The 12,548-nt window shown below is 44.9% G+C and overlaps 1 protein-coding gene across 1 annotated transcript in view; it reads right to left on the bottom strand.

Moving 5' to 3' along the window:
• The window catches only part of Ubr4 (ubiquitin protein ligase E3 component n-recognin 4), a gene marked incomplete in the record, with an annotated part of 113,505 nt that overhangs the window by 82,300 nt on the left and 18,657 nt on the right, over window positions 1-12,548 (bottom strand). The window contains 10 exon segments of the mRNA XM_055611124.1: window positions 675-754; window positions 950-1,085; window positions 1,637-1,919; window positions 2,969-3,138; window positions 6,988-7,073; window positions 7,152-7,311; window positions 8,197-8,384; window positions 9,586-9,703; window positions 10,453-10,590; window positions 10,717-10,816. Of these exon segments, the coding sequence (XP_055467099.1) occupies window positions 675-754; window positions 950-1,085; window positions 1,637-1,919; window positions 2,969-3,138; window positions 6,988-7,073; window positions 7,152-7,311; window positions 8,197-8,384; window positions 9,586-9,703; window positions 10,453-10,590; window positions 10,717-10,816 (1,459 nt within the window).

Raw genomic sequence — 12,548 nt, 5'->3', positions numbered from 1 at the left:
GGGGGGGGGGGGGGGGGGGGGGGGGGGGGGGGGGGGGGGGGTGGAAGGGAAGAGGACAATCTTTTTTTTCATACTAAAACATTTTCTCCTCCTGGCCCTGCACGACCACTTAGTCTACTGACTATAAAAACCTCCCGACTTATCCTTAACTGGTCTCTCCTTTCACAGACTGCAGTTGAAGGCCTTATACTTAAGTTTGTATATTAATACAAGCACACAGCTGCAGGCTTTGGAATAACAGTATGGCAACTACCTTCATTAAATGATTTGTTAAATTTCTGATGTTTTCCTTTTAGACACTCAAATGCTAACATATGCCAAATTTACTCTTGAGAGGAAGTTGCTGCCCTTCCCTGACTCAGCATCTATGGAGGGCGTCTAGCCCACAAGTGTGGTATGGAGAGTGCCTGACTACGTGTGGGGACTGAAGGGCAACTGATGTGCATATAAAAATGGCATTCAAATCTTGAGCAGGGCAGGGCAGACCTTACTCAGGAACCTGAGGCAGGATGATTGTTTGACCTCCCTTGGGCACTTGAAGCCAGCTTAATAGCATAAGACCCTAACTCTTTAAACAGAGAGACAGACAGAAAGACAGAGACAGAGAAAGAGAAATAAAGAAAAAAGACAGAAAAAAAAAGAAAAGAAAAGAAAAGAAAGAAAATTCCCAGTACCAGAGAATCCAGCCGGTTCAAATCTTCCTCGGAGGCCTCTGGGGACAGGACACAGTAGAACCTGGGTTGTGGGGCTGCATCTGGAAAATGATGAGCTTATCAACCAAGTGTGAGATATGCAAAAGTCAATTTCTAAAACTTTAATGAACTGGCAGGTGATGTACCACCCACAGTGGGAGACTGAGGCACGCGGCCAAAGCTCCTCCTGGAGTCACCAAGCTACAGACTCAATACCAGTATGTCACCACCCTCTTGCTGACAACCTCCTTTCTGACCTGATGAAAAATGTTTGGACCAATTTTCTTCTACTTCCTTGAACCCATGATACAGAGGGATGTTGGCCCGGCGGCTGCTGCTATCTTGGGATCCACTTGCCCACCCAAAAGGGGGGCTCAGCAGGTTGTGTTGCACCTTTGAAACACAAACATTTGAGTTAAGGATGTACAGTCACCAATATGCTTTACACACTAGGGATAATAACATATCTAGCAATACCAACACTTATAGAAACAAATGAAGATGAAAATTTGAAAATATTTGTCATGACTTTTAGAAAGCAGTTTTTGATAGTGCATCAAGGGGAATGATGCCCCATGAACTAGCTTAGCTTAAGAACTATTGCGCACAGCACCTCAGCCACCCTCTCATCATCTTTTGTTTCTTCACAAAAGGCTACAACTATGACATTTACTGCAGGACCCTTCCTCAGGTGCTAATACAAAAGAGGGGGTGGCAAAGTTGCTAAAGTTTATACAAGGTGGACTAGAAGGGAACAAGAGGACACCCACAAATCAACAAACCATCAAGTACTCTCCAGTTATCATTTCAGACTAAACATAAGGGCCAATTCCAAAGACTCTGCTACCCCTACGCATAAGCTCTCACAGCCAAAGAGAAGAGCTTACTGCCTACAAAGAATGGAGCTCTCAGCAGGACAGCAGGGAGGTGGGGTGGGCCTTCACCTGCTCAAACAGATACACAGGGGCTTTGGAGTACTGATGAAGCAGGTAGTCGAAGATCAAAAGGATGCGTGCCAGGATCAGTGGCGCAGAGCGCATCTGCACCTCCATATTAACACTCAGCTCCTGGATGCTCTGCACAAGCATGGTCAGGATGGCCCGGCGGCCCTTCTCCGAGAAGCTGTGGAAGATGAGCAGCAGCAGCTGCAGGTGCTCTACATTCAGGTCCTCGGTCTCACTGGGCACCGTCCCCTGCAGTGCATTCTGCTTCATTGTAGACAAAAACCTGCCACAGAGAACAGGGGAGCATGTCTGGTGGAGAAACCCCAGAAAAGCCCCAAGACTACAACACCCAATGCTGCAAGGAGAACAAGGTAAAGAAGAGAAAAACAGGTGGTGAAGAGAATCCAAAAAGTCAGATGTAGGCCAGCAAGACAGCTCAGCAGGGTTTAAGATGATTGCCACCAAGCATGCCAGCCCTTGTTTAATCCCAGGGCTCACACAATGAGAAAGAACCAACTCCACAAGTTGCCCTTTGACCTCTGTAGGAATAATGTGACACATGACAGAATGCACGCACACACGCGCACACACACACAGAAAGAGAGAAAGAGAGAGTTCTAAGTCAAGAAGGAAAGAGTATATGATATTCAGGAACTTGTCAGAGAGCTTTATACAAAAAGAATTGAGAACAGCCAACTGTCTGCATGTCCTTTGGCTTTTAGGGAAAAGATTTGTGCTTTAACAAGGGCATCCTTCCTTCACCCCCAGCTCCCAGAAGCCTTCTTGAAGACTCTGCCACGAAGAACACAGTGGGCCTCTGGCATTCAAAGAGGGCTATGATCTTACAAATCCAACATTACAGTTATTTGATCCTGGGCTGGGGGATAGAAAAGCAAAGCCTTTTAGGAAAACAAACTGCTTTGAAGCCTAACCACGTAAACAAAACCGCCAAAAAAACAGGTCCATCTAAGGGGGATTTAGGTGATTAAGCTGAGCTTCCCCCAAGGAAACAAGTTCTTTAAAATTTATCCAAAAATGATAGCAAGCCACCCTAAATGGGCTTGTGTAGGAAGCACACTAACCAAGGGCAGCCCAGCCTTCCTCTTTCAAGAAACTGGCCGTCTTTGGAATCCAGGCTCTGAATGACAATTATAACCAAATCTCCCATGGCTACAGGTGCCTCTTCCCAGATCACACTGTTTAACAGTGCATCTGTCAAACTAACCCATCACCTCTCCATCCCTCTAAAACAACACACAGCAGCTTTTCACAACCAGTCAAGCCCCTGCAAACAGTACTCAATCATCTATAGACCTTCTGTGAGGGTCTTACCTGTCCCACACTTTCAGACACTCAGGGACATCAGGGTCACCTTGAGCTCCAGCTTTATGTTGCCAGATAAGCAGGAGACGGGAAAGCACAGAAAGGCCTTGGGGGTGAATATACAGGGGCCAAGGGCCCTCGGAGAAAGGAGCAACTCCCAGCTGCTGCAGCAATGTACTCTGAAAGGAAGGACACACCAGGTCATTAGAAAAGAGACACAGAACAAGTCAAAGGTCATGTACAATCATCATTTTTTGAATAACAACAATAAAGGACTTGGCAGTGTCTAGAAAAGACCAGGAGAAAATCATATTGTTCAACAAATGAGAAAAATATAATCCCCAATTACACCTGCAGCTGAATTAGTGTCTACAATAAGTGTTGGAAAAGGACAAGCACTTGGAGATATGAAATCAGGCAGTTTTCGAAAAGACTGGGAAGTAAAGAGTTGGTACCACCAGAAGGAAACTCAACAGATGTCACCGCGGACGGACTGTTTTTTAGATAGCCTCTCTATGTAGATTTGGCTGGGCCTGAACTCACAGAGATCCACCTCCTGAGGACTGGGACTAAAGGCATATGCCATCACACCTGGCTGCATGGACTTTATTTTTTGTTTGTTTGTTTGTTTACATGATGGAAAATCCCAACCATTCTATTTTACCAATAAGGACTCAGGAGCCAGATGCTGGGATGAAAACTGGCTGGCTCAGAGAGGTAGAGAAAGCACCCAGCTGCCCTTCCTTCTCAGCTCAGGTCCAGATGGAAAAAAACCAAAAGGATCACTAGCTCAACTGACAGCCCAGGAGGAAAAGCCAAAAACCCCAAGACCGAAGGCTTGCTAGTTCAAAGCCCCAAAAGCCAGGGAGCTGAGGAGCTGAAGCCTAAGCTAAAGCCAGAGCTTGAGCTAACAGCCCATTCTTCTCCATGCTGTCTTTCTTACATACCCCTCAACTCAAAGTCCCTCCTACACCTTAATCCCTGTCAGCTGGTTTCTAGCTCTGCCTCTTGACCTAGGGTTAACTTTATTAGATCTGGTATATAAAGAGCTCTTGGTCTGTGCTAAGGGCTGGGTGAACCACATCAGAATCACCTGTTTACAATAAACAGAAAGTTCTTGGATTAAAGGTGTGTGTTAGGGCTCAACCACACCAAACAATAAACAGGGTTTTACAGTTCACAATTTTGGGAATCACAATGGGATTTGATCCTGCAACATCATTTACAGCTAGTCACCTCGGACAAGTAACATCCACAGCGAGAGGTTGACAATTTGTGTATCTGACAAGTGATAAAGCAGTTTTAAAGAGAGAAATGTTGCCTGTGAGAGGGCAACATGTCTGCCTCAGCAGGGCTGACCTTGTTCCCAGCTGAGTACCCTCCTGAGGAACTCACACACAGTGAGCAGGTGCCACTGAACACCACAACAATGCTTGATTTCCCATAGGGCTTTGGACGACAAGTCATGCTAGAAGAAATTTCTCAGTGTGACAAACTAAATTCTACTCTTCAATATCCTTTCTAATGCAACTTCTTGGAATTCAGCACCATTCCAAGGCCATGGATCTCCAGGGCTGTTCTCAGCACCAGCAGTTACGCCAGGCCAAGCTCAGCAGCACACAAGCCATAACACACACTTCCCCGTGAACACGCCAGGCAGTCAAAGGATGGATGTTACATGCTCCACATCACTAATAAGGAGTACAGAAGACTACATACAGTATAAAATGGGGACAATAGGTTTATTTCAGCAGTGTCCATTGCAAGGGGACAATTCTGAAATGGAACCCTGCTGGACTACCTGAACTGACCTTAGCAGACTGCTTGATTCAACACACTAGGAAAGCAGCGAAGAAGATTCACCAAGCACAGCTTTCCCACAGCCCTCTAGCAGAAAGCCCAAAAGCTAAGATAAGTCATCAGTAAGTAGGCTTTAATTTCTTCTCTAAGTAACAACTAAGTTATTGGTCTCACTAAGAACAGTAGTCCGTTAGTGTCCTGACAGCAGAAGACCAAGTTCAAGACATAGGCCTACTTTTAACTCATAGATCGGGAGATACTATGTCTGCCTCTCGCCACAAAAGTCAGGCACACTGTCAGCAGTTCCCTCTCGAATGCTGAGGGCAGCATCACTACCAGAGGCCTAGGGATCCACTTCTCCAGAGAAACACATTTCACCTCTGTTCTCTGGACAAGTTTAGGCAGGGCAAGACTAAGTCTATGAAGTCTGACGCTCCCCTAAATAAACTTCGATGTGGGGAAGGAACTGGGTGCTGTTGGCAGGACCAGCTTCAGAGTCTGGGAAGCTGTGGCAGGCCACACACTAAACATACTGCCGTCATTACTCAACTTATATTTCCTTCTGCCAAAACAAAACACTTCACTTAACAATAGGCAAGTATTAATAAATTTCACAACCATCTTTTTAAACAACAAAAGAAAACATTAAAGAATATCTCAAACAGTTTGGGATTCTAAGAATTTAACTTTTTCCAGTACCTTCCTAGATTTTATCCCTTTGGGAGAAACTGAACCCCTAAAATATAGTGAATCTGGTATCTGCTAAAATTGTTTTGTTTGGATTTTTTTAAAATAAGAGTCTCACTATGTTGCCAGGGATAGTCTTAAATGTGCAATCCTCCTGCCTCAGCATTCTGAACATCAGGCACTAAAATAATTGTAACAGAAAAACTTTCAGAATAGTTTCAGGTTAAACTGTTGTAGATTTGCCTGAATAAATACACTGAGGGGAGGGTATCCAGAGGATACCCTTTTGCCTGTGGTGCTGGAATAAAAGACAGGGCCTTACAGGATTAGGCACATGCTATACTATTGGGCTGCACCTCTGACCCAGAATCCAAATGCTTAACCATCTCCTCAGGAATCCCTGTGTACACTAAAGATTAGGAAAGACTAACTTTGTCATCACCAAAAAGTTATCAGCTGGGTGCAAAGATACATGCCTGTAATCCTAGGCTAAAGTAGGACTTGCAAGAGTCTGAGGCCAGGTTAGGCTATATCAAGTCCCAGGTCAACCACAGCTAGAGAGAAGTGCTCATATGTCTAAAACAAATTAGTCTTAATGAAAACAAACCAAGTTATCAAAATATGATCCAACCAAGCATGAGAAAAGGATGTGAAGCCACATGACCTGACACCTTGCTGGTGGGAGTGAAAACAGCAGTGTGGCCTGATGTGCTGGCGCTTACACTACATAACCTGGCAGTTCTACTCCAAGTGACAGCCCCAAGACACCTACTCTCCTCCACAGATAACATGTAACACAAGAAAAAAAGATCACAGCAACATCTGGAAAGCAAGGAGCCTGGACACAATTCAAATGTACCTCAGAAAACGCAGATGAAGCAATCGACACAGAGCAAGCACAGTGTCTCATATAGCAGTAAAGAACTACAGAAATACCTGCTGTAGACGAATCTTGGCAACTGTATGAGTAACACTAAGTAAAAAGTAAAGCATATGACATAAGCATATAATACCATTCTCTATAAGCTGAAAGTATGCTTTAATTTGGGGATTTATAGATTCATATACACACATGAAACTGAAAAAAAAAAATGAGGACTTGAGACTCAACCATCACCTTCTTCAGTAGGAAGAGAATCATGCAGTCATATAGTCACAGTCAAGGTCCTAGACTCAGTTTTGATGATAGGTTTGTAAGGAAGAGCATGCTTCCTGTGATCTGATGGCCCCTTTGCATTCCACATGAGACTGGAGAACATTTATCACTCTTATTTTGTAAATAGCTTTTGGTGATTTGCATCTACTGGTCTACTGTGAGAAGCGTTGGGGTTTGTTGGGCAATTTTTCTTCCTTTAAGCTTTATGACTTGGGGAAAGACCTTTTTCCTCCAAAGACCCTAACCTCTGCTCAGGGACACACAGATCATCTGAGCAAAACTATGGCCAACAGAGTAAGGACAAAGCACCCGTCAATAATGAGAGCCACCATATCCCAGGAAGGTATGAGGCACTCCCACCTAGGTAGCCACAGTGCACACCAACCTGCAGGTTCGGGGACTGTAGGTCGGAAGTCACCAGGGAATGGTTGAAATGATAGAGAGCGGCAGCGAAGTCCTCATCTGATGATCCTTAGGACAGAGGAAAACAGTTACTCAGGAATTTGGAACCATAAGTGCCCTCCAGCATCACCCAGCCTTTCCACTGACCCTTGAGTCCATCTTTGTCCACCTCCTTAATGATGCTGGCTAAAGTGGCCATATGATGCTCTGAAAGAGACACACTCAGATAGTTCCGGATGAAATTGTTCCGAGAGTTCAGCATGGATGATGTAATAAAGTTGAGGATGTTAGAAGCCAGACCTAAGAACTAAAAGGATCAGAAAACTCAGATCAGTGGGGTATAAGCTTCTACCAACCCTAAATTCAATTATACAAGCCCATAAGTCCCCATGACAAAAATTGAAGGCTATCACTTAATTCTTACAGTGGGATTATGTCCGTGAGAATCGGCTGCCCAGAATGGCACACCCACTTTATGCAGCAGACCCCAGAAAACAGTGTGAGGCAGGACCTCTGAGCTGATCTGCTCTTTTCCCTAGTTCCTCTAGAACCTACCCTTGTGTCCAGCTCAAGACATTACCAGTAACAGAGAAGACTGAACCCGACATCAATGATTATTACATACATTCTCACCTCTTTATTATTAAACTAATTTGTTATTTTTGTAAAATCGAATTGTTAAATGATTATATAAAAGTTTTATGTCCATAACCATGACATATGAAGCTATCTAAGGCTGTATGAAAGAACTGTAGCTGACTCATTTACTAATCAATTTTCAGAACAGGGGCTGAAACACAAAAGATAATCAATATTGGCTGAATCAATAAACATTCATGACGCAACAAATCTATGCTAAAGACTTTGAAAACACTCTTTCACAATGCCCTTCAGGGTGGGTACAATCACTCCCCAACAAGACGACATTCAGCTTCTGATCCAGAACCAGTAAGAGGAAAAAGTAAGATCCAATCAACTTCTATTTGTTCCTATTGACTATGCTAACAACCACTAGTACTGGAAGGATGCTATCTAATGGCACATGATTACTGCCCAGAAGTCCTACACAGAGACAGAGCTAAGTACCACAGCTATCAATTTAGAAATGCCGTATCTCAGAAGATGTCCGCTGCTCAGCTCAACCACTCCACTAAAGTGATTCCCCCTACCAAGCCTCAGAAACCACTCTTACCAACTCAGGATCTTTGCGACTGGCCAAGATGTTGCCCTTCTCACCAGAGGCCTGTTTGCTGGGGCTTTTAACACGAGGAGAACTCTCTAGGGGAGGGGGTGGTGGAGGGGGTGGAGGTGCAGCTTTCTCTTTACTGGGAGAGATGGTCTCCTCAAACCACTGCCCCAAAATAGGCTCACTGTCATCATCTGAAGAGAAAGAGAAAGTCATAAAAGTAGCAATTTTCATGTGTGTGAACCTGTTTTCTAAAAGTACTCAAGTCAAAAGATCACAGGATATCCTGATGTTGAGGACAGGAATTGACCCTTCAATCTGTCAAGGCGTGTAAATGAATACACAAAACACTTCCATCTTATTATACATGAGTTATAGTGCAGTATTTCTTAAGGAGTCCAGCAACAGAACAGAAATCATTTCCTCTTATCTCCCTGCCTGGAAAGAGGACAAACAGTTACAAGAGCAAACTAGTCTCATCAGCTGCACGCCCAAGATGGTTCAAGTCATAGCCCTTGGTGTTTTACTGTTCCCCAAACTTGACTATGAAAAGGAACCTGAGACTTATCTCCTCTGCATAAATCTTCAGAGTTCCTTCCTATACATCCCTCAGCTACAAGTCCATGGTAAAACCAAACCCCTGACCCATGGCCTTCTGACCTACACAGGGAGCGCAGAGATCCCAACACAAGACAAGAGAGGAGAAAACGTGTACAACTGAGATATATTTTGATCCTGGCAGAAATGAAAAGCTACATGGGCTTGGTTAAAAGCAGTCATAATAATTTAGTCTTCTACACTCAACATATTCTTTAAATAAAGGTCTCATGTAGTAATTTCCTGCCCACAGAACCTCAGAAATCCACTCTTCCCAACTCAGGATCTTTGTAACTGGCCAAGGTGTTGGCCTTCTCACCAGAGGCCTGTTTACTGGGGCTTTTAGATACGAGGAAATGGTTTCTCTTCTGTTGGTGGACTCCTTTAAGAAATCAGTTTTACTGCACTATTACACATGTATAATGAAATGGAAGCACTTTGTGTATCCATTTACACATCTTGACAGACGGGCAGGGTCAGTTCCTGTCCTCAGCATCAAGATGTCCTGTGACTTGACCAAGGTGGCCTCCAACTCACTATGTCAATAGTAACCTTGAGCATCTGCCCTTCTTCCTGTCTCCCTAGTGCTGGGATTACAGGTATGTGTTATCACATCTGGTTTACAGGGAGGTAGGGACCCAGCCCAGGGCTTCATGCATTCTAGGCAAGCACTTTCTCACCATGCCATGGCCCTCAAGCTGCTCTTACACATCACACCGTCTGTGAGAACATATGAAAGCAAAGGCAGACACGAAGAAGAGACAGAGAAGCACAAACTAGAGGGCTATCTCTGGCTACCTTGGCTGCTATCTTCCTCTGTGCTACTGAAGTCATCCTCATAGTACGTGTTGGAGTCGGTGGAGGCGCTGGCATCGCTGCTCATGGAGCCCTTCCTCTGCCGCTGCAGGACACATGCCTAGTGAAAACACAGGTTACAGAACAGATGAATCCAGAAACAGTCAAGCCATTTAATCTCATTCATGGCCTACAAGTGTCTCCATGTCTAATTATTTTCATTTTTATTTATAATTATTTACATTGAATACAAGCTAAGTTTTTGTGTGACAGTGTCAGATTCCCTGGAACAGGAGTTAGAGAGATTTGAGTTGCCATGTAGGTGCTGGGAATTGAACCCAGGTCCTCTGAAAGAGCAACCAGTGCTCTTAACCCCTGAGCCGTCTCTCCAGTCCCCTTCAGTCACTATTCAAGTCAGCTTTCTCCAAATGCTCCACCATGCAGGATTCTCCATGCTTTTTCTTACAGAAGCATGTACAACCAGAGACATAGCTAAGGAATGTGAAAGAGCTGGAGCGCCCACCATGCTTCTGCCTCAGACTTGTCAATGCAAACCACCAGCGGCCACCATATATCTAACACTGGCAATCAATAACTGCTTTCAAAGTTCCACAAAGCTACTCTCTTTGTCAAGCTGGATACAGTGACAGCATGTGCCTGTAATCCAAAGCAGCTGAAGTAGGAGGACCACTTGAGTGCAGGAATGCAAGCCCAGCTTAGGCAACAGAGAGACCTTAACAAAGTAAGGCAGGAAGGGAAGAAGAGGGACTTCTGGGGAGGAATCCTTTCCAAAACCACCACAGCCTGCATTTATAAACTTCATGGTCTATGTCAACCTTACTCTATTTTACGAATGTCTTGACTGCTGACCTTTCTGTATGAAGTTGAAAGTAAAGTCAAGAGCAGGTTTGTCAGGGGGACAGAATCAATCAGCCGTTGAATCCTTTGTGTGGATGTGCTCTGGGCCATAATACTCAGGACCGCAGGCGGACCGTCTGCTTCCCAACCCTGAAGATAATAAAATCAAAAGCACATTAGTCATATTGTTCTGGCAAGAAACAAGGCCTCGTGCTGGCTCTAGCTGGCATTACAAGGAGACCTAGCAACTCTGTGGGGACTCTGCAGCCTCCTCACCTTGTGGAGCGCCTCTACCTGCAGGTCTTGAAAGAGCGACGTCAGCAGCTTGATGGCATGGTTTGCCAGTATCACTGAGAGCACCCCAAATCCCTGATGCCTATAGAAATGAAAACAAAAGCAACCTTAGGATCCTGAGCGATGAATCACAGCCTTGTTACTTTGCCATTCTGGCATCCTAGACCCCTTTAAGATCTATAAACCTTCCCTCTGAGGAGGGAATACTAATTACACACACACACACACACACACACACACACACACACACACACACACCACCCTAGCACTGCAGCTTGCTCCCCAAAGGCCATATATAGACTGTCACAGGCTTCAGGGTAACAACTCCTTCCAAATGAATGAATTTTACACTATTTCACATCAGTTCAAAGCTACTGAATCAAAAATGATGGTTAACAAAGAATGGATAAAGTTAACAAAGAATGGATAAGAAAGTGTGGTACATTTACACAATGAAGTACTACTCAGCTATTAAAAACAAGGACATCTTGAAATTTGCAAGCAAATGAATCCTGAGTGAGGTAACCCAGACCCAGAAAGACACACATGGTATATACTTACTTATAAGTGATTATTAGCAATAAAGTACAGAATAACCATATGGCAATCTGCAGACTAAAAGAAGCTAAGTAACAAGAAGGACGCAAGGGAGGATGCTTGAATCTCACTCAAAAGGGGAAAATAAAACATCAGAGGCAGATGGAGGGAGGGAACTGGGGGTGGGAGAATCAGATGTGGGAAGGGGGTGTTGAAGCTAGGAAGAGAATGGAAATCGGTTGGAGGGGCAGATACCTGGGATGGGGAGGCTCCCAAGAGTCTATGGGGATGACCCTAGCTGAGATCCTAGCACCACTTCCTGTAGCCAGACAGGACTTCCAGTGGAAGTCCACAAAATCTTCAACCCAAAATCTGTCCTGCTTCCAAGATGTACAGCGTAGGGCTAAAGATGGAGCAGAGATTGAGGGAATGGCCAGCCAATGACTGGCCCACCTTGAGACTCATCCCATGGGAAAGAGCCAACCTCTGACACTATTAATCAATCATATTCTGCTATACCTGTAGACAGAAGCCTAGAGTAACAGTCCTCTGAGAGGCTTCGCCCAGCAGTTGAGGGAAATAGATGCAAGGAGCGATAGCCAAACATTAGTGGAGCTTGGGGAGTCTTTTGGAAGAGTGGGGAAGAGAATTAAAGGAGATGGAGGCTTCAAGGACACAAGAAGACCTAAAGAGTCAACTAACCTAGGCCTGTGGGGACTCACAGACACTAAACCACTAACCAAAGAGCATACACGAGCTGGACCTAGGCCTCCTGCACATATGTAGGTCCCCTAACAACTGGGGCAGGGGCTGTCTCTGATGCTGTTGCCTGCTGTTGGATGCCTTTCCCCTTGTTGGGCTAACTTGTCTGGTCTCAATGAGAGAGGCTGCACCCATTCCTGCTGCAACTTGATGTACCAGGGTGAGCTGTACCCAAGCGGACCTTCCCCTTGAGAAGTGGAAGAGGGGCAGTGTGAAGGGACTGGGAGGAGTGAGGGGGGGCCTGTAATGAGGATGTAATGTGAGTAAATAAATTAATGGAAAAAATGATTTTGAGAGTTGGCAAGATGGCTTTAGAAGGTTAAAGGTGCTTGCTGCCAAGTCTGACAATTGACCCCATAAAGAAAACAGGGAACACAACGACTCCCCCAAGCTGTGTTCTAACCTTCCCAGGTGCACTACTGCACATTCACACACCACTCCCAAAGCATGCATGAGCGCGCGCACGCGCACACACACACACACACACACACACACACACACACACACACACACAC

The sequence above is a fragment of the Psammomys obesus genome, unplaced genomic scaffold (genome assembly GCF_907164565.1).
Source record: "Psammomys obesus unplaced genomic scaffold, mPsaObe1.curated_primary_1811, whole genome shotgun sequence".
NCBI lineage: Eukaryota > Metazoa > Chordata > Mammalia > Rodentia > Muridae > Psammomys > Psammomys obesus.
The sequence above is the reverse complement of the archived record's forward strand: the minus strand, read 5'-3'. Positions and strand labels throughout refer to the sequence as shown.